The 27,872-nt window shown below is 38.1% G+C and overlaps 1 protein-coding gene across 1 annotated transcript in view; it reads left to right on the top strand.

Annotated features, from left to right (window-relative positions):
- Positions 1–27,872, top strand: part of LOC122810768 (adhesion G protein-coupled receptor E3-like) — an 804,089-nt gene that overhangs the window by 425,486 nt on the left and 350,731 nt on the right. Inside the window, exon 7 of the mRNA XM_044082329.1 lies at positions 9,230–9,409. Coding sequence (XP_043938264.1) covers positions 9,230–9,409 — 180 coding nt within the window. The remainder of the gene's footprint in view (positions 1–9,229; positions 9,410–27,872) is intronic.

The raw sequence follows: 27,872 nt of genomic DNA, 5'->3' as shown, positions 1-27,872 counted from the left end.
TTAATCTTCTCATACTGTACCACTGCTGCATAACAGAAATGTTAGCTTTGCAGCTAGTCGTACATCACCATAACGCACTGGTAGTCTTCTCATACTGTACCACTGCTGCATAACAGAAATGTTAGCTTTGCAGCTAGCTGTACATCACCATAATGTACTGATAGTCTTCTCATACTGTACCACTGCTGCATAACAGAAATGTTAGCTTTGCAACTAGTCGTACATCACCAGAACGTACTGATAGTCTTCTCATACTGTACCACTGCTGCATAACAGAAATGTTTGCTTTGCAGCTAGTCGTACATCACCATAATGTACTGATAGTCTTCTCATACTGTACCACTGCTGCATAACAGAAATGTTAGCTTTGCAGCTAGTCGTACATCACCATAACGTACTGATAGTCTTCTCGTACTGTACCACTGTTGCATAACAGAAATGTTAGCTTTGCAGCTAGTCGTACATCACCATAATGTACTGATAGTCTTCTCGTACTGTACCACTGCTGCATAACAGAAATGTTAGCTTTGCAGCTAGTCGTACATCACCATAACGTACTGGTAGTCTTCTCGTACTGTACCACTGCTGCATAACAGAAATGTTAGCTTTACAGCTAGTCGTACATCACCATAACGTACTGATAGTCTTCTCATACTGTACCACTACTGCATAACAGAAATGTTAGCTTTGCAGCTAGTCGTACATCACCATAACGTACTGATAGTCTTCTCGTACTGTACCACTGTTGCATAACAGAAATGTTAGCTTTGCAGCTAGTTGTACATCACCATAACGTACTGATAGTCTTCTCGTACTGTACCACTGTTGCATAACAGAAATGTTAGCTTTGCAGCTAGTCGTACATCACCATAACATACTGATAGTCTTCTCGTACTGTACCACTGCTGCATAACAGAAATGTTAGCTTTGCAGCTAGTTGCACATCACCATAATGTACTGATAGTCTTCTCGTACTGTACCACTGCTGCATAACAGAAATGTTAGCTTTGCAGCTAGTCGCACATCACCATAATGTACTGATAGTCTTCTCGTACTGTACCACTGCTGCATAACAGAAATGTTAGCTTTGCAGCTAGTCATACATCACCATAACGTACTGATAGTCTTCTCGTACTGTACCACTGCTGCATAACAGAAATGTTAGCTTTGCAGCTAGTTGTATATCACCATAATGTACTGATAATCTTCTCATACTGTACCACTGCTGCATAAAAGAAATGTTAGCTTTGCAGCTAGTCGTACATCACCATAACGTACTGATAGTCTTCTCATACTGTACCACTGCTGCATTTAGGAACTGCATGTATCCATTAGTGGCATGAGGGGTAATCCTGGAATACATTTTCTATTACCTATCTTTAGATCCAAGTTGCATTTGAATATGGACAGGGATGAGCTTAGTTTTATTCAAATGTATAGTCTGCTCTGGATATAAATCCATCTCTCCAACATTCAGTTTAGATACCTGTACTGCATAGTTCTGATGCCATTTGACTTGCTGATGTTTAGTAGGTCCATCTGTATTCAGTCAGAGGATGCATTATATGCCAGACACATCACCTCTAAGCACTCTGTAGGATACTGAGTATAGTGATAAATCTTTCAGGTGGTCCATGCAAGACCTACTGTTTAGTACTTATATCCTTTTAGTAAGGTATCTCTGTGGGTATTCCAATTGTTGCATGGATCTAGATAGATACATGCCAAAGTGGCCATTATACAGAATGATTGACCTAATGAGGGCACTGTAAAGGGGGACAATAACATCTCTAGATCTAGTCACAATCAATTTGTTTATAAGTTATGCAATGTAAAAAAACTTTCTTGTTACTGGGCACATGTTGGTCAAAAGTTAGGTCACTGTACGCACAAGTTCCCAAATGCCAAACAACTTGGTCAGTTATCAGGGGACATTGTCAATTTGGCAGTTCCCTGGAGTAGATGACTTCCCAAAGGATATGATAATGTATTTCTTGGAGTTTAGTTTCAATTCATGATTCTGGCGCCAGTTATTGTTTGGGACAAACCTTCCTGCATGATGTTTAACTCATTTGGGGATTCAATAACTGCTCCTAGCTTGCAGTCATCTCAGACTTAGTCAGCCAAAGCCCTTTGTCATTTCCTTTTACTTTTGAGATGTATTTGCCAAACAGAAAAAAACTCTCAGCACCGAACCCTGGGGGAATTCTCAGCACCGAACCCTGGGAGACACCATTGGTGACTGGTCTCTTCCCCTGTTTTGATCTCCCGCATCCTGTGAGCAAGCATACATGTGTACATGTGTGTGTACATACTTTGATTCACCTTCCTGATTGTATTAACCTGATTGTATTAAATTATATTCCTTGTATAATACAGCACCGTTTGTTAGAATGTGTTTTAAATTTGTAGTTTGGAACAGCCTTCTAGTGAGCAATGAAACAAAATGTATGAACTAATAATGACAAAACTACCCATTTCAGAAAATTTCAACCATTAAAGGCCACTCAAACTTCTGTCATTATGATCCACCAATATCAGTAAATATGCAAAATCTCTGCAGAAATAAGTCATCTAAATAATTCCACATTAACGGGATCTGTAACTAATGAAGAGGTTGCTGCTAGCAAACAACTTTATATTTCATTGTTTCATCTACAAATAAAGTGCCTATTGCCTTTGAAGAATAAATTGCCTATGCTACATTAAAAAAATGATAAGCTAGTAATTTTGCAATGGGGAATGGATGGCAAACTGATAATGGGTTCATAGTTAATAAGAAACTCCTCCAAAAGAGGACATTCATAGGACTGCAGCATCCACTCCCATTAAAGTACAGCACAATACAGTATCAGCGATCCATCTGCATACTGTGGAAGTAGTACCAATCTTCTGCATCAAAAGCAAGTATACTACCTGTTGTGCTACTAACAATGCAAACAACTTATTATTAGTAGAATTACACTTCTCTTCCCATGAAGCTCTCAGCTCCTTGTAAAATCCACTTGATGATCAACTAAATCTCTCAACTTTGCAGCACAAGAAATCTGGAAAAAGCCAAAATTTATATGGGGGGGGCAAATGCCCAAACCAGGGACACGTTAAATATTGCTTGTATACTCTTAGAAAGTTGCTAAAATAAAGTGTTTTGTGCTACCTTGTCCATCCTGAAAGCTAGGAAGACTGAAACTTATAGCTATCATTATTTAGTGAGTTCAGTTCTCACTTATTTGCCAGAAAAATGCAAATTTTAAAAGGAACAGACCAAAAATATGAGCCAAATATTCTGCGAAAATCTGGACAGTGGAGAGCTACGGACTCAACTCCCCGAATCACAAGTGGTGGTATGGGTAGAGAATTCAGGCACTTGTTTGAGCCTGAGTAACACTAACCACCAGGTATGCCTAACTGGAGCATTTTACACACACACACACACACACACACACACACACACACACACACACACACACACACACACACACACACACACACACACACACACACACACACACACACACACACACACACACACACACACACACACACACACACGGGAGCAGCATAACTCCTGCAAATAAAAGAACAAAACTCTCCTTACTGGCATGACTCTGGCAGCACCAGTGGAACAGTGGCAGCATAACTCCTGTAACACAGAGCAATAAGAGAACAAGAAAAGCTAGTTTAGTTAGTTTAACTTCCCCGTGTGAATCCACGTTAGAGTGAAAACTCTGCTTCATTAATTTTTACCGACAGGTCTTGCAGCTGTGAAAGTGGAGGGGCTCCTGCTCCCCCTGGTACTATGGTTCCGGCGCCCATGTGGTTCAAGGAAAGAGTATGGTGGGATTTCTTCCAGAACCAGTTTGGGGTGAAATATCAGGTGTTCATTTAACTTGTGTTTAGGCACAAAATTTACTGGGGTAGCAGTCAACTGTTGGATGTATAGGGATTTTAAAAAGCTGAATCATAAATAATGAGTAGATTACAACATCAAAAACTTTTTTTAGGTCTAGAAAAGTAGAGCAACAATTTAATATTTGTTTAATTTGTTTTTTGTTTTGGCTGTGAAAGTAGAAAAGTAAAAATTGAGATATCTACATGATGGTGATTAAAGCATATATAAACCACAGAAAAATATTCCATGGTCAGCATAAAGTTGTGGGCAACCACAACCCAAGCACCAAAAAACAAACAAAAAAAGTACTATATGAGCATTTATATAGCTGTGTGGAATCAGGAATACCAGACAAAATGAAATCATCCTCCTCAAGGAAGAGTAAACCTGTCTGGTGGACATCTACAATAAATAAACTCTGTAATAAAAGGAAAAAATTACTGTCCAGGACCAAGAAGGAGCAGGTATCTAACTGGAAGTAATTTCTCCTTAGCCTGAACAAGCAAATAAGAGCACTATTGAAATCCTCCAAAGCAAACTTTGAGTACAAACTGGCTAAATCTACTAAAGACAATCATAAGGCTTTCTTCACATATGTCCGCATTCTCAAGGAAAGCACCCAGATCTGCTCAGAACTGGTGGTCAAGGACACCACATACACAAGCCATGTAGGTATAGCCAACCTGCTGGCAGGCAGGTTCAGTGAAACCTTCACTCCTCTGTCCCCCCCAACAGTAAAACAAGACATCCCCAGTAGCTGCTCCCCTCCCCTTATCGCTAGGGAGTCAGTCATCACTGCTCTCTCAAAGGCAAAAAATACAGCCTCCAAGGGACCCGATAATATCCCAGGCTGCATCCTACATGAACTCAGGCAGGAGACTTGCAGCACCATTAGGCACCCTATTCAACCAAAGCCTGTGTACCAGCTTCATCCCAGCCAAGTGGAGGACAGCTACTGTCATCTCTTTGCACAAAGGTGGAGCATTCACCGATCCAGGAAATTATAGACCCATCAGCCTAACTAGCCTGATCTGCAAGGCCATGGAAGAGATTATCATGGACTTCATTTACAAGTACATTTGTAACCTCGGTTTACTATCATAATCTCGAAATTTAAAAAAAAAGTGTACTTATTAGCGAAGTGTTTCGCCAAAAGTACACATTACCGAACGTCCCTAATGTCGCAAAATAGCTCATTCACTACATTTTCAGCACTTAACAGCAATCTCACCTTTCCCATAACTCCCTAACTAGCTAACCTAACATCCCGTTTATGCAGGGGGGCAAGCCCCCCTGCACCCCCACCCCCCTAACTTAATATTCCAACTCCGAGATCGCACTACAGTGAGGAAAGGGATGTATTTTCCTAACCGCACTGTACCGCAATCCCTTTACATGAGTGAATGTTATATTTGCGAATGCACAGTCCATTCGCAAAAAGGATGTTCACTCATGTAACCTGCACACATATGAAGTATTTGAACATCTGTTGTTCGAATACTTCATAGCTGTGCAATTGCACGTCGACATTTCAATGGTAAACCGACAACCTCCAGACACTTGATCCAACACAGTTCAGTTTTGTCAAGGGGAGGTCATGCCTGTTAAATTTGGTCAGCTTCTTTGAGACAGTCACCAAGGCTATAGATGAGGAGAAGACAGTGCACACCACCTACCTTGACCTGGCCAAGGCCTACGATACTATTCCCCACTCAGGTATAATAGATAAACTCTCTTAACTAGGCATCAATCCATATGTTACCAGATGGGAAATAAACTGGCTGACTGATAGAACCCATCTAGTCAAAATAGGGGAAGCCATCTCAAGTAGTTGACACATAACAAGTGGTATGCTCCAGGGATCAGTCTTGGGGCCTCTGCTGTTTGGGATATACTTCTCAGAAATGCAGGCCAAATCTAGTAGGCTATAGCTTACCAAGTCTGCAGATGACTGCAAGCTGGGTGCTATCATCAATTCCCCTAGTGATGTGGACATCCTCTAAGAGGGTCTCACCCAAACAAATGATTGGTGCCAGAAATATGGCCTCAAACTGAATGCCAAAAAATGCATCATCATCCCTTTTGGGGAGAGTAATGCCCCCACAAATTATCACATTGATAATAGAGCACTAAGCACACAATCAGTCGTGAGGGACTTGGGAAACCAGGTTGATAGCAAACTGACTTTTGACCACCATATTGCCTCCATTGTACGGAAAGCTTTCTACATGGCCCATCTCATTAGTAAGGGTATCTCATCCAGGGACAAGGTGGTCATAACATCCCTGTATTCTTCCCTTATAAGAACGATTATTGAATATAATGCCCCTTTTGGCATGTACCTTGTAAAGCACATGCAGCAGCTGGAAAGATCACAGAGATTCCTCACCCAGAGAATCCAGGGCCTCAAACATCTACCCTACACAGATAGGTTAAAGGCTCTGTCCCTCTACTCATTCTCCTACAGACTCCTCAGAGGTGACCTCTGTCTGGCATGCAACACAATCTCAGACCCCACCCTGATGGGACTGCTGCATATACGCAAGGCAAGCTCCACTCGGGTAACCCACACCTGAGACCGCAACCTGGTCTGTGGCAGAACAGATTTGTGTCCCAGAGACTCCACCTTTTGTGGAATAGACTCCCTTGCCACGTAAAGCAGAGTACCTCATTAAACATTTTTAAGCCCAACATGGATAACTGGATGGGGAACAGAAAATACACCCCAGGGATTCCACCTATGTCCCTGCTGGGCAGTGGCGCAGACTTGATGGAACATGGGCTAAATTCTTGGCTAGGCTTGTAAGGGCCTCAGGGCCAATAGCCTAGTAACTTCCTATGATCCTCTGAAAAACAAATTTGTGTGTATTGGATGTCTAAACCAGATTTAGAGGGAGCAAATTCATTATGGAAATGGTGATGACTGAATAGTTATGTACAAGAGCTAAAATAGTAGGAATAGAAATTATCAGAGTTTGCATTATGTCACACTTTCTTCCAATTCAGTGAGTTTTCTAATTATCTTATATACTGAATGGGTAACAAACAGAATGGTAAAGCTAGGTTACAGTGGGCCAATGGGAAAATTAAGCAGGATAAGTTTAGCGTCAGGTGAGTTGTAAGGTTTTATTTTAGTTGTTGGCTATGTACCATATGCTTAATATTTAAAGTTTGAAATGACAGCTGTAAAATAAGGTGAAAATGAATGAATGAGTAGCTGGGAAATTTTTGAAGTAGCTTTGCTTTGTATTGAAGAATCACATTTAATAACTGACTACTAGCAGTCATTCAGTTTCATTATGATGAGACAGTTTCTTCACAGTTTGTCTCTGTATGAATTTTTTTGTCAGATTTTTAAGTTTAGCTGAGGTACTGTTTTGGATTTTACAATTATAGTTTGAATGAGTGCTGGGACATTGATTATGTTTGGTATAGTGTAGATGAAGATATTCACTCCTGTATCTAAGGATGTGTTGGTAGTGAGGACCAGTATATGTCTGAATTATTTACAGTACTCTACTGAAACCTGTTGCATTTGTTAGCTTGTATCAATCATGGTTGTTGACTCATTTTTGTGTCAACCCAAATAATAGAAGAATGTATATAGCTCATATTCTGCTTGACTTAGTTCAATTCAATAAGACGCTGTTTGGTGTGGTGGTGAAAATATAGATGATAGTTGCTTTCGAGATTATGGATTAATGAATTTTGGTTGGCATGTTATTATTTGTGGCATTAATCAACGAGCCGTATGATTTTGTAAAAATACTGATAAAAAGTATATGTCCAGTTAGTCTTCAGGTCAGCTACAATAATGCTTGTTTTTCTTGGATATTTGATGAGACCGACTGTAATGTGTATTTTGCTAGTTTCAGAGATAGTGTTCATGGAAAACTGCTTTTTTGATAGTGACTTTGTAGATTCTATCTTACCTATAGATGCTATATTTTGGAGGAGTGGTTGCATTATGATATAGTTTTGTTTTTAGACATGCTTCTGAGAGGCCATATATGTCATATTTATAGTATTGGATTCATACCTAATTTGGTTATTTTGTTATACAGCATTTGACAGTTTATGTGTGCTAGAAGAATTTGTTTATTACTGGCCCAGGTCTGTAAACAAGAGTCTGTAAACTCGTGATTTATTGGATAAAGGACAGGATCTGTGTATATTACTGATTGTAACTGAATGGCTTTAAAAAGATGGTTGTAGTCACACTTTGTGAAAGAATATGTTGAGTTTAGTGATATGGCTTGTATTTATTATTGTATGATTTGGCCAAAATATATTTATGCACAAAATCTGCCTTAAGCACATGAACACACTTAGATTTTCCTGCTGCCCTCACCAGTGTACGTAAAGGGTTGCTCATGCTTCCCTACTACATCCATCCTTCCGTGAACAGATTTACTTTTCTCCTGTTGTGATATTCATTCCTTAGGTAAGTGGAGTCACCCAATAGAAACTCACTGTAAGAGCTAAAAGTCATTTTGTAAACGTAATCTCTGGGGCTGTGCACAGTGATTCATGTTTAGTCTCACTAGCATTCAATAAAATGTCTGTATCACGCCCTTGTTATGTAAAGTGATGCATTATAATATCATGCTATTTTTAGTTATGTCAATCTGACTTAACAAAGGAGATATTGGAACTTTGTTTACTCTGTTTTCTGATGATTTGCCATTCCTTGAAGAGGATTATTTATCTTACAGCTGAAGCTACTGTACCAGTAGAGATGAAAGTTCTTATTATAATATGACAGAACTTTAATTTTCTTAACATTCTTGGCATCCATATTCCACTATATCTGAAGGATATCCCCCATGTTAAAGACAAAGTATTGTAACTAATCTGCTGCTACTCTGTAGCAGTCCCATAATATTTGTCCACATATACCTCATCTGAGATGTATGAATGAGTCAGGTTAGGTTCTAAAAACACATTCTGCATCCTGCTGCTTCAGTTATACACAGTTCCATCAGCATCACTTCCAGCCACATACATCTGTATTCAGCTCAAATCTTCTGGTTTATCTTATTATCTTACCTCACAACTTGCCTCAGCCTTCCAAGTGAGCGTATGTGTCAATCATTAATACAGTTCAAGTACTTGTGTGCAATGTAAACAGATGAGCTGAGTGCGTGGGTTCCCTTTCCTACAGCATGAACGCTAGACATCTTCCTTTTCCCAACACCCACCACTCAATAATCATTAGTTGTTTTTGTTAAGACCTATTAAAGTTCTGTTCATAGTCATAAGCCAGATTTTCTTATATATGGATATGTGTTATGAGCAAATGGATCACTGTTCTAATTTTTCATTTATTTTTACCAGAATGACAAAGATAGTGTGAAAATACATCGCTGTGTCTTCTGGAAAACTGATAACAAAAATAGAAGTGGATGGTCCAGTGAAGGATGCTTTCTCTCTGAAACAAATTCCAACAGAACACACATAACATGTGAATGTGAACACTTAAGCAGCTTCTGTGTACTAATGGTCCTGGATGAGACAGTAAGTTCTACATTTACAGTTTATCTACTTTCTTGTAGCAGAAACATTTAGCATGCAGAGATCAAGCCACTCCTTTTGGGCAAATAGTAGATTGCTGTCCGTACATAATGGGGTAACAGATACAGCAGATGGATGTATTTAAATGCCTTAAGGTCTTATTGATGATGGAAGGTAGTGGGATCAGGAGAGTGACCACTGGAAGGATGTGGTGATGGCAGTACAGCAAGAATTGTAGCAACCTGTGCTAGTGAAGCAAGAAGTGAGTCACAGGACAAATCTATCAGTTTCCCTGACAGTCTATGCCCACATCATCACCTATGGTCATGCACATGGGTAGTGAATGAAAGGGTAAAGTTATACATATGTGCATAAGAAATTATATTCTTTTACAGGTGGCATTGCCTCACTCTCCAGAACAGAGTAAGGAGCTCTGCAGTCTGGGAGGATTGGTGTTGAACTGATTAGATCTCTCAGCTTACCTGGCAATAGCTGGAGGTTCCCACAGTATGAGTTGGAAACTGCCTCTGGGGTAGGGGATTTCTGATCAACCATGCTTTGCTTGCTAACACTGCAACCTTCAACCAGGTAGGAGGTTTATAAAATGAATGAAATTAATGATGAAATATTATGTAGCCTCTGTAGCACAGTCCTTTTGGCTTGGTTGTAAAGAAAATGATAGATTGAAAACAAAAGAATGTTTTTAGATTTGGTCTTTCTTCTTTTTGCCTTTTATATATTTTTTTCATTCATTTTTAAATAAAATTCAGAAGGATAAACAACATGATAATGAAGTGCATGTATTACCTATTTTATTAGAAAATTCTTAGGCAATATCTCATGTCATTTTGCTGTAGTTTATTCCATTTTCAATTTTGTGTAATAGCTAATTTGGATTACTTCTACTGAATTTCAAAAATATAGTTTCAATCTGATCATTTGTCCAAGGAAAGTATGACTTCAAAATCAAGGAAGACATCTTATCGTTGTTGCAAAACTTTCTTGCACATGCTGTTAAACTTAGATCAAAAGAACCTTATCAAAGATGCTCTGAATCTTGAATATCATTTTTGTCTTGTGTTTGTTAATATAACACAAGGTATTTTGCAAAGTATAGCTTTCCCTTTTCCCTTTTTTCAGTTCTAAACTGAAATTGATAGCTTCAGACTTTCTTAAATAATCTCATTTGTTAAAATATTTTTTTTTCAGATAAAGGCTGCAATGGGAGAAAATATACTGTTGTCAGGTCCACAGATAGATACAGATGTGATTTGTATGGAAATAATTAATACATGAAGATGAAGGACTTGTGGTTAACAGTTTATCCCTGTAACTATTTGCTATCATTCAGTATCATTGCCCCCCTGTATAAAAATAGGACCTGCATTTGCAAAGCTATGAATTTATTGTCTGTTTACCACTCTCAGAAACTGCCGTCCGTAGTTAAGTCAATTTCTGCAAATGAGAGAAAATACATTTCAGAGACAGCACTGGCAGGAATTGGTTCATTAGCCTGTGTTTAAATCACACTCTGAGCTATACAGGTCTATATTATTTCGTCGAAGATTAACTTCAGCAAACCTTCATTCATCGAATATAAATCAGCAAATGTTCATTTCAGGGAACGTTCATATCAGCAAACATTTTACACAGGGAATGGAGTTAGTTGTCCACCATTCTGATTGTCACACACACCACAGTATATCAAGCCCAGCAAGGTTGTCGGCTGCACCCCCCACCACCCCCCCTACTTATATATACCAACTCCAACATCAAACTAGAGTGGGAGAAATGGCAAATTTCCTAATGCTGGCCAATTAACTCCATTGCCTCTGTGAACTTACCTGGACTGCAAATGCTTCCATAGCAGTGAATGGGTGACTGCCATCTTTTGATGGTGTTCACTTTCTCCTGCAATAGTGAAATTTTACACTACCAAGTGATTTTCTGAATCAGTCAACTGCATAAATTGAGAGTCATTGACATTTCCGGGGAAGAACACATGGCTAATTAGCATTAACACATTAGAATGTAAATCTACCTGTGAGACTCCTCTCCAAACTAAGGTCCCCACTAGTTTATATAACACACTCTATGAATCAAAAAGGCTTACCAAAAGGGGAAAATGGCTGTGTTAAGGCTTCCATCTTTCAGTAAGCCTTTCTGAACTCCAGCCTATTTCTGTTTTCTCATACAATTCATGGGAACTGAGATATGTTTATGTACTATAGTTTTGAACTAAAACTACGTTCTCATCAAGAGCGCTGAAACAATTGACAAAAAATGTTTATACTTCCCCATGTCTCTCTTGATTGCATACCTTGCAGTTTCAGACTGTGGCTTCTTCTTCTTCTTCTTCATCACTCTTTAAGAAAAGAGAAAACACTTGCACTCAGCAGATTCTTTTGCAGTTTTTAAATATTTCTGTAATATTCATTTTCTGTCTTCTTTCTATAGAACTATCCATAATAAGCTTTTCTAGTCTGTGTTTATAGGGCTTTCAGATCAAATCATGCAACATTTTGGCACCTTTCTGTAAATTAGCTCAGTTCTGTGTATATCTGCCTTATTATGAGTCCAACAGAAAAGCACCCAGTTGCACATAAACATTTTTGTTTTAAACTGCTGTTGCATTATACCATGTATCCCAATATTACATCATCCTTCCTTGCTGCTCTCCACAAATTGCATGCTTATAATAATACCTTGATGAAATGTAACTATTCTGGTCTATTTTCTCGTTTACTTTTTCTATTGTATATAACAAGTGAATGGATTCCCTTATCTTTTGCATCCCATATGAATTATTTTTCAATGAATATAAGCTGCCATACTTTAGGTAACTCCTTAGATCTTATCAAACCACTTACCACCCTTTCTACACCTTGTTATATCTCAAGCCTGTGGCAAATATTTGTTTTATCGGCAGTTAAGTGTTCTTTCCACTGCTTAGGTAAAATAACTAGTCATCATAATCACAACCCCCCCCCCCCATTTCATTGTTTTCTACTTGGGATTGGGGTGTCATGGCAGCTGTCACAATCTGTCTTAATTGCTTTCTTACACATGTGACTGTACTACTATAATTGTTCTCCTTGACCTTCTGTATAAGTGGGTCCACTTAATCTTCTGTTCACATATCCTAATTTCTTCATCTGTTTGACAGTTTGCATCCTACCACCCATCTCAGGCACTTCACCTCCATCACTTCAAGTTTCTCAACTTGTCTGTCTTCATTGCTCAGGTTTCTGTGCCATACAGAAGTACTGGTCACATTTCTGTTTTGTATACCACACTTTTAGGCTTCTTTGACATTCTAATGATGCATGCCATTCCCTGACACTCTGTGATAGTCATCAGTAGCACCTTTGATTCTAGCTTTGAGTTCATACTTCAGACTTCTTCCCTCCTCAAGCATCCTTCCCAGATTCATGAAGTTGTCAACATGTTCCACTATTTTCACTTATATCTCAGTTTTTAACATCTTCTGAGTCCTCTGTTTGCTGCCATGACAACTGTCTGGTCTGTACCCCCGGTTTCATCTCATATGCCTTCAAGTTTGCTTTCTAGTCTCCTACCATTTGCTGAAGTTCCTGCTCAGAGTCTGCTTGTAGTGTCACATTGTCTTCATACAGCAGCTGCATTCTGCAGAAATACTATAACCACTCTGACAAGAATGAACACCAGAACTGACTTGTGTTGTACCCAGTTATTTGCATTCTTCAATGTGGCATGGACCTTCTATGTCCAGTTATTTAGCCATTTTTTAAAAATGTCATTGTATTTGGATGTATTTGAAGTATTTCTAATTTATTCACTAATCTGTTGTTTGTGCTTATCTGAAATGTCTAAGTAGACCATCCTTACAGATAATTTCCAATAAGTTTGTAATATCTGCTCTCGAGTCCCTCTAAGTCCAGATAAAAATTCATCAGTTAGTACAGGCTATATCTACTAATAGAAGATGTATATCTGTAACATTAATTTTAATCTTGCCAGACCTAAGATTGTCCGCTAGCCATAAGGTAGGCTTCTGGGGTGTGTTGTTTTCTTCCTAGCAGTTATTTTGAACAAGGCACTCCATCTGCCTTAATTGTTATACATTGTTACCTGACGGGTTTAGCTTAGCTGAAGGTGCAACATTTGCATTTTGGCAGCATTATATTTTCCAATTGGACTTGCCTTCAGTTTCATGATGGTGACTGATGGCTGGTGACTTCAAAGCAAGAAAGCTGGGATAGCCTGACTGGGTCAGCAAAACAAACTCCTTTTCAGTGGAGACATGGGAAACAAAGTTCCGTACATCACTATGAAAAAGACAAAGTACTCAAACAAAAAAGTTACAGTTTTTCTAGTGGGATAACATAATACATACGTTTATGCATTAATAATAGCAAAGGTAGTAGATAATCCTATAGATTTGCAATTGCATTAATAATTTACCTCAATTATATATGCAAAGCAGATTTATGGTAGATTAGTTTATAAAGCACAGTCTCATTCATATACAGTTGCATAGCAGTATCATAGTATAATAAAGATAATAGTTATAATGCAGTACGGAGCAAAAAAGGAGTAGCAGAGAGGCACTCACAGGTAATAGCCAGACAGAGTGTGTAGAGAGCAGGTAAGGAGAGAAGAGTCTAGGTCTGGAGGAGTTAGAGTAAGGGGATTTGAGAAAGAGAAAGAAGGGAAAGTAGAGTGTGGAATACTAGGAAAAGAACAGACATCAAGATAGTAGAGCTGGAGAAGAGGAAAAAGAGGAGGAGAATAAAGAAGGCAGGAAGCACTTGAATGAAAGGAAATAGAATGGAAAAAGGTCTGTCATAAGTTAAAAATAATAGGTTTATAAAATATGTGGGAGAAGAGAGAAGAGGGAGAAAAAGCTGTCTAGAAAGCTTGGAGTGGATCAAGGGCAGAGCCATTTATCCAGTAAAGGTTATTTGAGTTTAGTTTTGAAAAGCCTGTTATTGTCATTTTGTCTGAGTACTTGGGGCAAGGAGTTCCACAATCTGGATACATAGAAAGAATAGATAGAGTCACCAGCTGGATTATTAGATGGGATTGTGGGGAGTAGTTTGATTGTGAAAAGGAGCTGTCTGTTTGAGGAGTAATGTTGAAAAATATTGGTTAGGATTGGGCTAAGGTTTGCAGAAGAGTTGGTCTGTAACCGGTACCTGTAAGAAGGATAGGTAGTGAGGTGGATTTTGCCCAGTAATAGCCTAAACAAAAACTCATGAGCAAGGAAAGAAATTAAAGTGTGTGCTTCCTTTCAAGAAAAAATAAGTTGTGTCTACAGTTAACATTCAAAGTTAACAAAATAGTAGTTCCCCACTAAACCAAGAAGACAAATACTTGTAAGAGTATTTAAATCCTATCTGGAAATAGTGACTGCCTGCTTTCTACCTGTAAAAAAGGCAGTTACATTCTGTGCACCCCATCTGATGTAAGATTAGGATAAAAATACAAATGGTCAGAGGCATATATTATCTAGCTGAGAGTCTGGGAAAAGCAACCAGAAAACCTGGATAAAACCTGCACTGAGACAGGAGCACATGTAGACTCCACACTGAAGGAATCACAGCCAAAAACTCAACCCGAACCACACAGTGTTAGATGGCAGCATTACTCACTTCACCACTGTGAAGACTGGCACAGATAACCCCTGATTGGGCATAATGCTGAGGTATGTGATGAAAAGTGAAAACAATTTTGGTCAGCTTGCTGCATTTGGATACATTGCAAACCCTACCTCATGCCCACATAAGCAGACAGTTTCATAACAGACAAGCTCCATCCATATAAATTACAGACAGTTTATTGACTTTGCAGCCCTCGGGTGTCTGACTATGAAGTAGCAACAGTAAAGTATTCCAGCTGGCTGCACACAAATTCACACTACTTCTGCAAATACAGAATAAAGACTGCTTAATATGAGTGAATGTCAGCATTGTTACTCATGTTTATCCACAGATAGCCCATATACTCAGCAATTACATTGACTGCGTACATTTCAGAGATTAAATTTAATAAAACAAAAATAATAACAATTATCACAGTAATTTATTTTAGTCTCTCATAGACACAGATGTACACTTTCTCTCTCTCTCACACACACACATACACACACACAAACACACACACACACACACACACACACACACACACACACACACACACACACGTACACATAAACATATATGTGGTCATCAATTACAGCCACTTATATACCTGTCACTGCACATGCTAAAGACATAAATAACTGCTACACATGAATGAATTTCTCAGCTCAATGCTGTCAGACTATAGCATGTGGCCTATTGTAACTTATCTTCATATACCTCTCAATCTCTTCAGACAGTAATCAACAAGAAAGCTAAAAAGTGATGGTGGACAAAAGATCAAAATCAGAGGCAGCACTTAAGCTTAGGGACTTCAAATGCTTGTCATTATTTAGATGACTGCAATCCTTATTTATATGCCAAAAAAAACTTTTAAGGACCAGACTAAATTGTGAAACATAAAATCAGGGATATTTTATAAGGTCAGGGTCATATGAGAGCATCTGTGCTACACACACACACACACACACACACACACACACACACACACACACACACACACACACAAATGTTACTACTTGTATGACTGTAACCAGGTACCTCAGATGTCTGATTGCAATTAAATGAATAAATGAATACATAAATGAATAGATACCACATATGTCTGGTTGCAATTAAATGGCTAAATGAATACTTATATGAATAAATGAATACATAAATAACTGTGCCATGGGAATTTTTCTTTTCAGCACACTCCTGCCAGAACACAGTGTGCAACCTATTGCAGCTTCCCCATTAGATACTTGCCAACATCTTAGCTGTAAATTGTGTGAATATATACCTGAAATGTTTGATGTTGATCAAATGAATGAATAAATAAACAAGCAATTTTAACTTTCAATAACTTAGCTGAAGAAAAAATATAAAAAAAATCTTAAAAATGAGTGGTAGACAAATAACCCAAATCAGAGACAGCTGCTGCTTTTAAATAATTAAAAAGTTGCTAGAATAACAGGTTTGCATTAGCATGTGCTTTGTAAAGGCTATTAAGTTTGAAACTCAAATTGTATGTCATTATTTAGTGACCGTCATACTCACTGATTTGCCAGAAAACCATGAATTTTACAAGAAGAAGAGAAAAATATGAAGCAAAATCAGGAACAGTTGAAAGCTTCTATATTGACACCCCACATATGTATAAACATGTTATATCTATCTAGCTATCTGCTATTTATGTACATGCACATAACTAATTTTGGTGTAATAGCTACATATAAGAATTACAAGTAAAGCAGTTTGCAGGTTAGCAAAGCAGACTGATGACATGCCATGTAACTAATTCTCTTACAGATGCAATAATAAAGTCATGAGAGCAGTTTAAATCTTTAGCACATGTAGACTGTAGAAGGCCAGTCTAGAAGCAAACAACATATTATTATCAAACAAGAAAACAACAACAACAAAAAACAGCCAGTGACTTGGTCTAGGAGTAATTTCAGTGTTTTCTGCATTTATAGCCTGACAAAGAAATGCACTCACACACACACACACACACACACACACACACACACACACACACACACACACACACGCAAGCACGCGCACACACGCGTGTGCGCACACACACACACACACAGTTTCGCATAACAGTGAGATGCTTGCTGAGTGATGTTTCTGATGTTCACAACACAGCATGAATAGCTGTAATAATATCTGACTGCCTTATTCTCTGTGTTTAAGATGTGGAGTAAGAATAATGTTGGCTGTTTTTTCAAACAGCCTGTTGAGCAGAGAAAGCCTATTTTTCTTTTTTTTCATATCTCAGCTTCATTGTAACTCATCAGCAGAGTTAAGAGCTCCAGAAACCTAACAGAAAATACTGTTATGTTTAATTTAAAAATCATATTTGGCTTTCTGACTCTAAATGTTAGTATTATTATTTTTGTGATTGTTGTGTCTGCAATCTAGAAGGCAGTACTAAGATAACCCCTCCTGCTATCCCATTATCCTTTTACACCACTCTGTCAGAAATTAGTTTTACTGTTAATAAGGTCAGGCACTGACAGAATTAGAGGACTTTTCTGATATTATAAAAGTAGAGATTTCACAGCAGTAGCTAGAATAATGTTCTGCTTTCCCTTTTCACATACTTTTGTTAGCCCTTCTACATTCTGCAAATGAAATACAAAATAATAAAGGGCAAATAAGTGTGACACAGTGCAATGACCCACCAGTTATCATGAGGATGACCTTCTGGGGATATATTCTGCTCAATAGACATCTTTCTGGACTGACAACATTGTCTGCTGATTTCAGACAAGATCAAAATACAGCAGATCGCATATCCCTCTGAGGAACCTACAAGATCACCAACATTTCTTAAACAATGACAAAAACTAGGACAACTAGACATTACTTCAATCTAGACATGAATCAGAAGTGAAGCAGAGAAATACCCATTCAACCATCCCACTACACATCTGTTACACAGTCCTAGTATCTCTGGGACATCTACAGATGGGTTAGTGTTCAAACATTCCACTGCACATCTGTTACACAGTCCTGGTGTCTCTGTGTCCTCTACGGATGGTTAATGTTCAAACATTCCACTGCACATGTTACACAGTCCTGGTGTCTCTGTGTCCTCTACGGATGGGTTAGTGTTCAAACATTCCACTGCACATCTGTTAAACAGCCCTGGTATCTCTGGGTCCTCTACAGATGGGTTAGTGTTCAAACACTCCACTGCACATCTGTTACACAGTCCTGGTGTCTCTGGGTCCTCTATGGATTGGTTAGTGTTCAAACATTCCACTGCACATCTGTTACACAGTCCTGGTGTCTCTGGGTCCTCTACGGATGGGTTAAAGTTCATACATTTCACTGCACATATGTTATACAGTCCCAGTGTCTCTGGGTCCCCTACAGATGGGTTAGTGTTCAATCATTCCACAGCACATCTGTTATATGATCCCAGTGTCTCTGGGTCCTCAGTGAATGGGTTAGTGGTGACTAAGTAGTATTCCTGGAACCTTCATAGAAGACATGCTGCAGACTTTAGACAATAAGGAAACAGTTTCTGCTGCATGATTCAGTAATTAAGATAGTGGAACTATGCAAAAGATGGAACAGAAAGGTAAGATACATGTTAGGTGTCATGATAAAGAGGAAAGGGGAGTAAATTCTTAGGATCACATGCATCTGCACCAGATAGGAAATTTTGTCACCAAATGAACTTTCATGTCATTACCGATGTAAGACTGGTTCAACAAGGAATTGGAATGGTTTGGGAGGCCTGTAAGGATCTGTAGAAGGGCCTTGGGTGATTGCCACACATCATAGCTTCTCAAAATAGATATTGGAAGGCTGGAGAGCCAATTAGATAGAAAGATACCCACCCCATAGTAATGCGATGAAATTCATTGCCCTAATGGAAGAAGCCACACCAGAGATGATATGGTCAGTGACCTCATTAACAATGTTAAACTAAATCTAAGAAGGGAGGCAACCATAAGCCATCAAGGAAAGTTTTACACATTAAAATGTCAGTGTAATTAGTAACACAGATACCAGTAGCACCAAACAGTATGTGGTTAGTGGTGAAAAAGGCAACAATATGGACAGCATGATGACTGAGTGGTAACATCTTTGTCTCATAGCTGTGACATCTGATTTCCAATCCTGAAAGTGGTCATTGTCTGTGCAGAGTTTAGCTGCTTCAGTACTTTAATGGAGGAACAGCTGGAAAGGGGGGTGGGGTGGGGGGTTTAGGTTCAAGTCCTATTTAAAACATTCACTGCTTTAATTTTTCTCAATAGTAGTGCGGTGAGTAATCCTGCCTGTGGCTTAGGATGCAAGAGTCTGATTCCCTGATGGTTTTACCCTGTACTTATCCCTCATAGTCCCATCATTGAATACAGTTCTCCTTTCTGAATGTACTTTCTCAACATATTGCTCACTTTGAGAGACCTCAGTGATTCCTAGCAAAAAACATCAGTGGTCTGAAGTCCCTTAATTACCCACTTAGAGCCTTTTCCTTGTATTTAGTCTCGTACCAGCTTCTTTCTAGTGATCTTTGTCTTGCTTTTCAACCCATGAAACACCCTGCCCTATTCCATTTCCCTTATCTCAGCAGAACTAATGGCTCCTCAAACATGCATACCAAGGATCTGAACTTACATTAACAAGTAAACAAGACTTACTTGCCAGATAGGTATCAAGCCCAGTGCAGTCCATACCTATGGAACTAGCTCCCCCTACAGGTCAAACAAAGCAGTACTCTGCTTTCAAAGTTAATCTTGACAAGATGGGCAATGATACATTCTCCCTTGGGTTTCCTGAATCACCCTTCCAAATAAAGGGGGGTGAATACTAATGAAAAATATAGTAATTCTAAGGGATCATTTTCCTAGGTTATTAATGGTCTCATTGATTGCTTCCTAGTACCAACCTATCAACTTTTGAGCAATATGCAAATCTATAAAATAAAAAGGGATATGAAAACAGGAAAGAAATAAAAGGCAGTGCATATTAGTAACTGCAGAATGTAAACATTTTGGAATGCACAATTTATTGAAAAGGAAGGGCTCATAAACTAGGAAATGCAGTCCACTAAGTACATGAATGGGGTCAAGGAACAGAACACAAGTGAAAAAATGGAAGACTTAATGGTCACACTAGAAGCTAGAAATGGCAGAACACTCCAAAACTGGTAATACTGTGAACCCCTCAACATGCAAAGGGAAAAGACAAATTATAGACTGTATTTTTTTTATTTTTATAAAAGTAGAGTAAGAACTGCTAATGGGAGATGTTAGTATGCCAGATATAAATTTGAACACCTTGACATCATCTGCATCTAAAAGCTAATTGTTGTTTTGTACATATATATTTTAATTAATTTTGTCACAAAATATCATTACATACATGTTCTGTCCTTTTGATACATCAATAATCACAACAAATGATACAACTACGATACAAAAAGTAAAATATCCAATTAGAATTGTTATTATTATTAAAGAGAAACTGTTGAAAAAGACGCAATTGCCGTAATGGTTAAGGTCTTCCCCTACTGTGCACAAGGTGCAAGATTTAATCCTGACCTCCAGTCAATATCTGGGTGGAGTTTGCATGTTCTCTGCGGTGTTCCTCTCAACTCCCCCCTAAAAAATGTTGGATGTTTCCACCTTAAACTCACCAAAGAATGGAGGTGTGGGCAGCAGCACAGACCCTAAATGATGCCTGCCTGGGGAAAAGTTGCACAGGCCATTAGCTTTGTTGCTCAAACTGTAGTGGACAGTATCCTCTACACAGGGGTACACAAATCACAGACTGCATGCCAAAGCAGGGCTAGCTAAAAAATGGCTATAGGCAATCTGTCATGTTGACTATTGTTGGCAAAAATGGGCATGGGTATTTACTGATGATAAGAGGCTTGATAATGCAGTCTACTCCAACCTACAACAGGGACCAATGCTAATGCTGGGTGGAGTTCATGTGCCACTATCAGCCAGTGTCTGCCTGACATAAAGCCTAATTCAGGGTCAATAAACTACTAGTCAGGCTCAGTGTCCATTTGCCCAACTTGGGTTACCTGGGATAATGCTGTTCAGCAAAAACTGGAAGTAAAAGGAATCAACCTACCAAAAATGAACTAAGAATTGCTACACTCAATACAGGTTCACTGGCAGGATGCAGCTTGAAAGTGGATACCATGATGGCAAGGATGAGGCTAAGCATCCTCTGTATCCAAGAGACAGTGTAACAAAACAATCTGGTATATTATCTAGAGTCTTCAACTTGAGGGAGGACAGACTTAAAATGGTGTGCGGATTGTGTTAAGGGAAGTTATACAGAAGACAGTGTGAGATGTCATCAGAATTTGTGGTAGAGTAATGGCAGTCAGACTTCAGTGTGAGGATAGGGCCCTATTTATAATATCAGCCTATGCCCCACATCAGGGTTGTGATCAGGCAAGCGGAAAGTACAAAAGAGATTGATAACTAAAGAAAATGTTTAAGATAGAAGTATTTGACAAGACAATTAACAGTAAAGCAAAAAAATGAGCATGTTTAAAGCAAAATGAGTGTGTTTAAGGCCAAAATGGGCATGTTTAGAGTAAAACAAGCACAAGAAAAGTACATTGGGTATAAAAAGAGCCTAAATGAGCAAAACAAATATAATAAGCAAAGAAAAGGGCACATTAAGCAAAAAGAAAGCAAGGTGACTGTATGTGTTTGGGCGAAGTGCTGTGTTTGGGCATAACTATAACTTGTTAAGGTGGTAAATAAAGGAGTCCATCTCTTGGCAGTAGTTCAAAATCTTTATTCATCACACATGTATGTGGGAGACAACGTTTCAGTAACAGAGTCTCCCCGAAGTATAAAAATCCTTAGCTTATACACCTTTTAGTATGCAGCATCAGTAGTTTGTAAAAACTAAGAAGTATAATACTGACCAATCAATTTTGGGCAGGTTTCAAGACTTATAGGTTCAATACATTAATATTCTTGTTGCTAGGTTAGGCAGAGCTGGACATTGACCAATTAACTTTGTGCACATTTTAAACTAATTCAAATTGGTCCCTGTTGCTGAGGTCTCAGGCAGAAAGTTTAACTTCCATAAAAACATGTTTAAAAGTTAAAAATCCATCTATCAGCAGTAAGTTATAAAAACATACTTGTCATCAGGTTTTAGCAGGTATGTACATAAAAGGTTAATGTTTCCTAAAGATAAGACCTTTCCTTAAAAGGACAAAAACACATACAGCTTAGCACACGTCCAGTACTTTGTATTTTTTTCTACATGCCTTCAATCATGTATTCAGACTCTTCTACAGAAACATACATTTTTGTTCATATCTCCCTTACAAACTTTATATTGTATCAAGGGCATAATTAAAGTTATTCAAAGTATCTTAGTGTGTGTAAAAGTACTTACAGTGTGTGCTTATTACTGTGCATGTATTTCATAGAGTTTGTTGTGTACAAAGTGCAACTCGTTCATGCAATCCAGTCAAAGCATAGTTATTTCAAAGAAAAGTTCTTGTGCTGGGTGTGTCTGTTCACAAAGTGCCGCCATTATAGAGTGCTTCTTATACTGGAAGGAGTTGCCTAGCAAGGTACCACCATTCTGGGGACATTTCAGAGTGATGTATGCAGTTATTCACAAAGTGCAATTACTTCGAAAGCTATTGAGTTTGTTCACATTGTATAGTTGCTTAATATGTTTCTTGCTTTGATTAAAGGTGTTTCTTACAACAGAAAACAAGAGTATTATAGTGCTCATGAATTACTCAGTTGCATCGTAAAGTTCTCAAATGTTTCTTAAAGTGATGACTTTAACAAGTGATGGCACATGACTGTAGCATTTCTGCCTTTATCGATAAAATTCCAAGTGATGACTTTAACATTTCTGCCTTTACCAGTTACTTTAAAATTTCTGCCTTTACCAATAAAAGATTATGTAAAATATCAAAACCAGAGATATTATGCCACAAAGTTCTTTAAAGCACTGAAAGCCCGAGAAAATTATTTTGCAAAATACAGTAAAGTATCAAGAAATCTGAGAGATTATTCTAAAAAATACTGTAACGTAGTGAGAAGTTATTTTGCAAAGTTCAGCGAAGTATCGAAACACCCTAGAAGTTTATTTTACAAAGTCCAGTTATTCCAAAGTACTACAAGTTCTTTCATTTGCATAATTTCGATAAACTCAATGAAAGAAAGATGTAAAAGTTCAGAGCACAAAGGCATTGGGCAAGTATTGTCTATTCTAGTTCCTTATGTACATGTATGTGTGTATATTCATGCACAGTTGCAAGATCCTTAACTGGTATGTGTTAATATGGCAGAGAGATTTCAGAAACCCTAACCACTTGTATTTGATCAGAATATTGCAGAAAACTGGAGAATATTTGAGCAAGAGTAACATATTTTCATACAAGCAGCTTATGCAGATAGAGATGCATATACCAGGGCATTCATTTTGCTAAACCTAGCAGGATCTGAGGCCATAGAAAGAGAGTGTTCATTTGTGTATGCATCAGCAGTGTATGAAGGAGAAGCTGCAGACAACTATATTGTTGTTCCAGCTGAATCAAGGGAGGACCCCGAGTGTTTGGAGTGCAAGTTTAGAGAAATATGTAACCCCCAGATGAATGTTACATTAGAGAGGCATTTGTTTTACACAAGAGATCAGAAACTAGGGGAAACATTTGCAGCTTTTATAACTGACTTGAGAAACAGAGCTAAAATGTGTTGGTTTGGTCATTTAAAAGATGAGCTGATAAAGGACAGGCCTGTATGTGGTATTGATAGTGCTGCTTGAAGAAATATTTTGCTTTGTGACAGTGATTTAACATTAATCAACGCAATAGAGATTTGTCAGATCCATGAGGTGACAGAAAGATGTACGAGTATGCTTGCAAGTGACAAAAGCATCATTTCAGTGAGCTTCAGAGCAAATATAGACAGTATGCAGCATGTGACAAACAAGAACAGGCCTAAGCACTTGGCAGCTACAGGGTTTCCAAAGAAGCCACAAGGTTTTCTAGCAAGTTTCAAAAAATGTGCAAGCTCCACTGCCAGCTCAGTGCAACATAAGCAAGAATCAGCAAAATGCAAATCTAGCTTTATTGTTAACTGTCACAATTGTGATGCAAATCGTGAGTCAAAAAGAGAGAAGTGTTTAGCATTTAGTCAGCAATGTCACAAGTGTAAAAAATGGAATAATTTCCAAATGTTTTGCAAATCAAGTAAGCCTCACACAGTTGTAATGAAAGGTCACACAAAAAAGCAAGTTGATCAAGTAGAGCCCAAACTGTCAGCTTTCTATACAGATGGTTTATCAGTGCTTGGAGAAAGAGTTGATGCAGTAAACTTATTAACAAGGCAGTGTCTGCCTGACATAAAGCCTAATTCAGGGTCAATAAACTACTACAAAGTGTTTTGCATGGTTCAGATTAATGGAAAATCCAGAAAGCTAAAAGTAGACACTGGATCAAAGTGTAATGTTATATTAGCAGATACATTTGCAAAAGTGAGAACTAATGAACAACTCATTGTAAATGTAATGTAAGTGTGAGACTTGTTGCTAATGGAGGTGAAGAAATTAAAACCAAATATTCAGTAATACTTTCATGTTATCTGGCTGAGAACTGCTGAGAACTGCTGCAACTTGTTATTCTATGTAGTCCGATGTCCAATGCAATCTTTATTCTGTCTCAAAGATAGTTTAAGAAAAATCTGCTTTCTTTTGCTAACGAATTTCATCATGTGAGTGCGGTTCCAAGTTCCAATTTTTCTGAAGCTATTTTCTTAGAGTATGCTGATGTTTTCGATGACACATTGGGCAAGCTTCCAGTTGTGAATTCCATGAAGTTAGACCCAGAGATCACTCCAGTAGTCAGACCAACAAAAAGAGTTCTGATAGCTATGCAAGATAAAGTTAAAGCTCAGTTGGATAAAATGGTGCAGCAAAGTGTGATTTGACCAGTCACAGAACCAACTGAATGGGTGTTGTCCATGTTAGCCATTCATAAAAAAGGCTCAGATGAAATCAGAATATGCATAGATTCAAGAGATTTGAACAAAGCATTAAAAAATATTGACCAATGAACACAGTTGAAGACGTTGCAGCTCTAATACCAAATGCCACTGTATTTTCTGTTTTGAATGCAAAGAGTTCATTTTGGCAAGTGTTGCTTAATCGCAAATCCTCATTTCTAACTACTTTTCGTACTCCATTTGGCAGATAACAATTTGTAAGGATGCTGTTTGGAATACATTCTGCAAGAAAAGTTTTTTAGTGTGCAATGGAACAAATTTTTTCAGGTTATCCTTGTGCCATAATAGTAGATGATCTATTAGTTGGAGGCAATGGTGAAGCAGAGCATGACAGAAACCTCAAGAAAGTTCTAGACAGAGCACATGATGTAAACTTAAAGCTCAGTCCTCTGAAGTGCAAATTCAGACTTCCAGAAGTTACGTACATAGAACATTTGTTTGCAAGTACAGGCTTGAGACCTGACCTGACCAAGCAAGCAGCTATTCTAGAGGTGTCAGCACCAGACAATGTACAAGTTTTGCAGCATTTTCTGGGCAGAGCCAACTCTTTAGGCAAATTTGTACCAGATTTCAGTGAGTTGACAGCACCTTTAAGAGAGCTAACATGCAAAAATATTGCATGGTCATGGTTGGAACATCATCAGAAGCCATTTGATGACCTTAAGCAGAAATTTGCCACCCCACCTATGTTAAGATACTATGATATGAATAAACCAGTTGTTCTTTCTTGTGATGCTTCAAAATTTGGTCTTGGAACAGTTATTCTTCAAGAGGGCAGACCAGTAGCCTATGCATCTAGGACACTAACTCAAACTGAGATGCATTATGCTCAAATTGAGAAAGAGCTTTTGGCGATAGTATTTGAATGTTCCAAGTGTCACAATTATATTTATGGTCGAACTGTTCAGATTAAAATTGATCATCAACCTCTAGTTACTACTCTAAAGAAGCCTATGCTTTCTGCACCACAAGACTACAAAGAATGATGCTCACATTGCAAAAATACAATTTCAAAATGGTCTACACTAAAGGCAAATTGCTCTATCTGGTTGATACTTTATCTAGATGACCTAGAAGTAGAACAGAACAGCTTGATGCTGAGACTTTTGACTTTGATGTGATGTCAGTGCATAATTTTTCATCCACTAGACTTGATGAGTTAAGAGATCACACTAAGACTGATCCGGTTTCACAAAAGCTTAATCACTACATTAATGTCGGATGGCCATCAAAGCAATCTATTGTATCACCTGGGGTGCAAGCATATTTTCCTTGCAGAGATGAATTGTTGATGGAAGATGGCATTATTTTCAAAGGTCCTGAAATTGGTGTTCCTGCTTCCTTACAACAAGAATATATTCAGATTTTGCATCGTGGTCACCCAGGTTTATCATCCACTAAGAAAAGGGCAAGAGAATTAGTATGTTGGCCTTCATTATCAAAAGACTGATAGAATTCTTTATTCTTGTTCAGTATGCAATAGTACTAGACCACATTTGCAAAGAGAACCGCTTCAGCTAAGTCCAGTTCCTGAACTACCTTGGTCTATTGTAGCAACTGATATCTTTGAGTGAAACAATCAACACTGCTTGGTTTTGGTAGTCTCTTATTCGAACTGGTTTGAGATTAATCTGCTACCAAACTTAACCTCAATTACCATTATTACTAAGTTGAAATATTTCTCAGTTCATGGTAGTCCACACAAACTTTTTTCTGACAATGCTACTCAATTCACTAGCCAGTTGTTTCAGAAATTTCTAAAAGAATGGGACTTTGTACATGTCACTAGTAGTCCTGATTACCCTCAATCCAATGGTCTAACTGAACAAGCAGTACAGAGTGCAAAACAATTGGTTGAAAAGTCAAAGTGTGGCAATACCGATGTATTCTTGAATTTGCTTAATCTCAGAAACATACCTCTTGATCATATTCTTGGATCACCTGCTCAAAGACTACTTTTTAGACAAACTAGAACTACGCTATCTATTTCATCAAGTTTGTTGGAGCCTAAACCTAGGAAAAATAAAACCATACAGGCAAAATTTTTTAAGAAGCGTAATACTGAGATATCTAATTATGACAGATTGAGCAGATTACTTTGTCATTGAGGGAAGGAGAGATGGTACGAATCCAGACAGCAAAATGTTTTGATTGAATAGGACAGATTACAGTCATCTGTGCCGAGCTGAGATCCTGTTTGGTAGACTCCGAGAGTGTGGACTATAGGAGGAATTGCAGACATCTTCTTCCTATACCAGAATCATCATCATTGCAGTCACAACATTGCAAACTCTAAGTCAAAGTAAGAGTCAGACATTGTTTCTAGACCAGAATGTGTTCAAAAGTCTGATTCTGTTCCAGAAAGTAACTCAAACATTGCACAGGTAAACCATTTTGCAGAAATTGTCCCAGCTTCTAAATCTAATTCCCAGTTTTATGTCACATGATATGGATGAGTTTCTAAGCCTAGTGTGAAATACACAGCAATGTGGATTTGATTGTATATATATATATATATATATATATATATATATATATATATATATATACGTGCTTAGTATTGTATAATGCATGTTTGTAGATTACCTGTGATTTCTGCATACCAAATAATTTCATGACAAATTACATGATCTATTTCTCAAAGAGGGAGGATGTAGTTCAGAGTGTAACATGTGTGTGCTATATCTTTAAGAAGAATATGTGAGGCTGTGAGCGCACATATAAATTACAGACACGTACAATCCCTAGTGCCATTTTGTAGAAGCAGCCAGAGAGTGAGCATGTATGATTGCAGTTGTTAGTTTGTATATAAGTTACTTAAGTTATAGTTAGTAA

Source organism: Protopterus annectens, chromosome 9.part0 (assembly GCF_019279795.1).
Source record: "Protopterus annectens isolate FY-2018-M chromosome 9.part0, PAN1.0, whole genome shotgun sequence".
NCBI lineage: Eukaryota > Metazoa > Chordata > Ceratodontiformes > Protopteridae > Protopterus > Protopterus annectens.
This window is presented reverse-complemented; position numbering and strand designations above follow the sequence as displayed.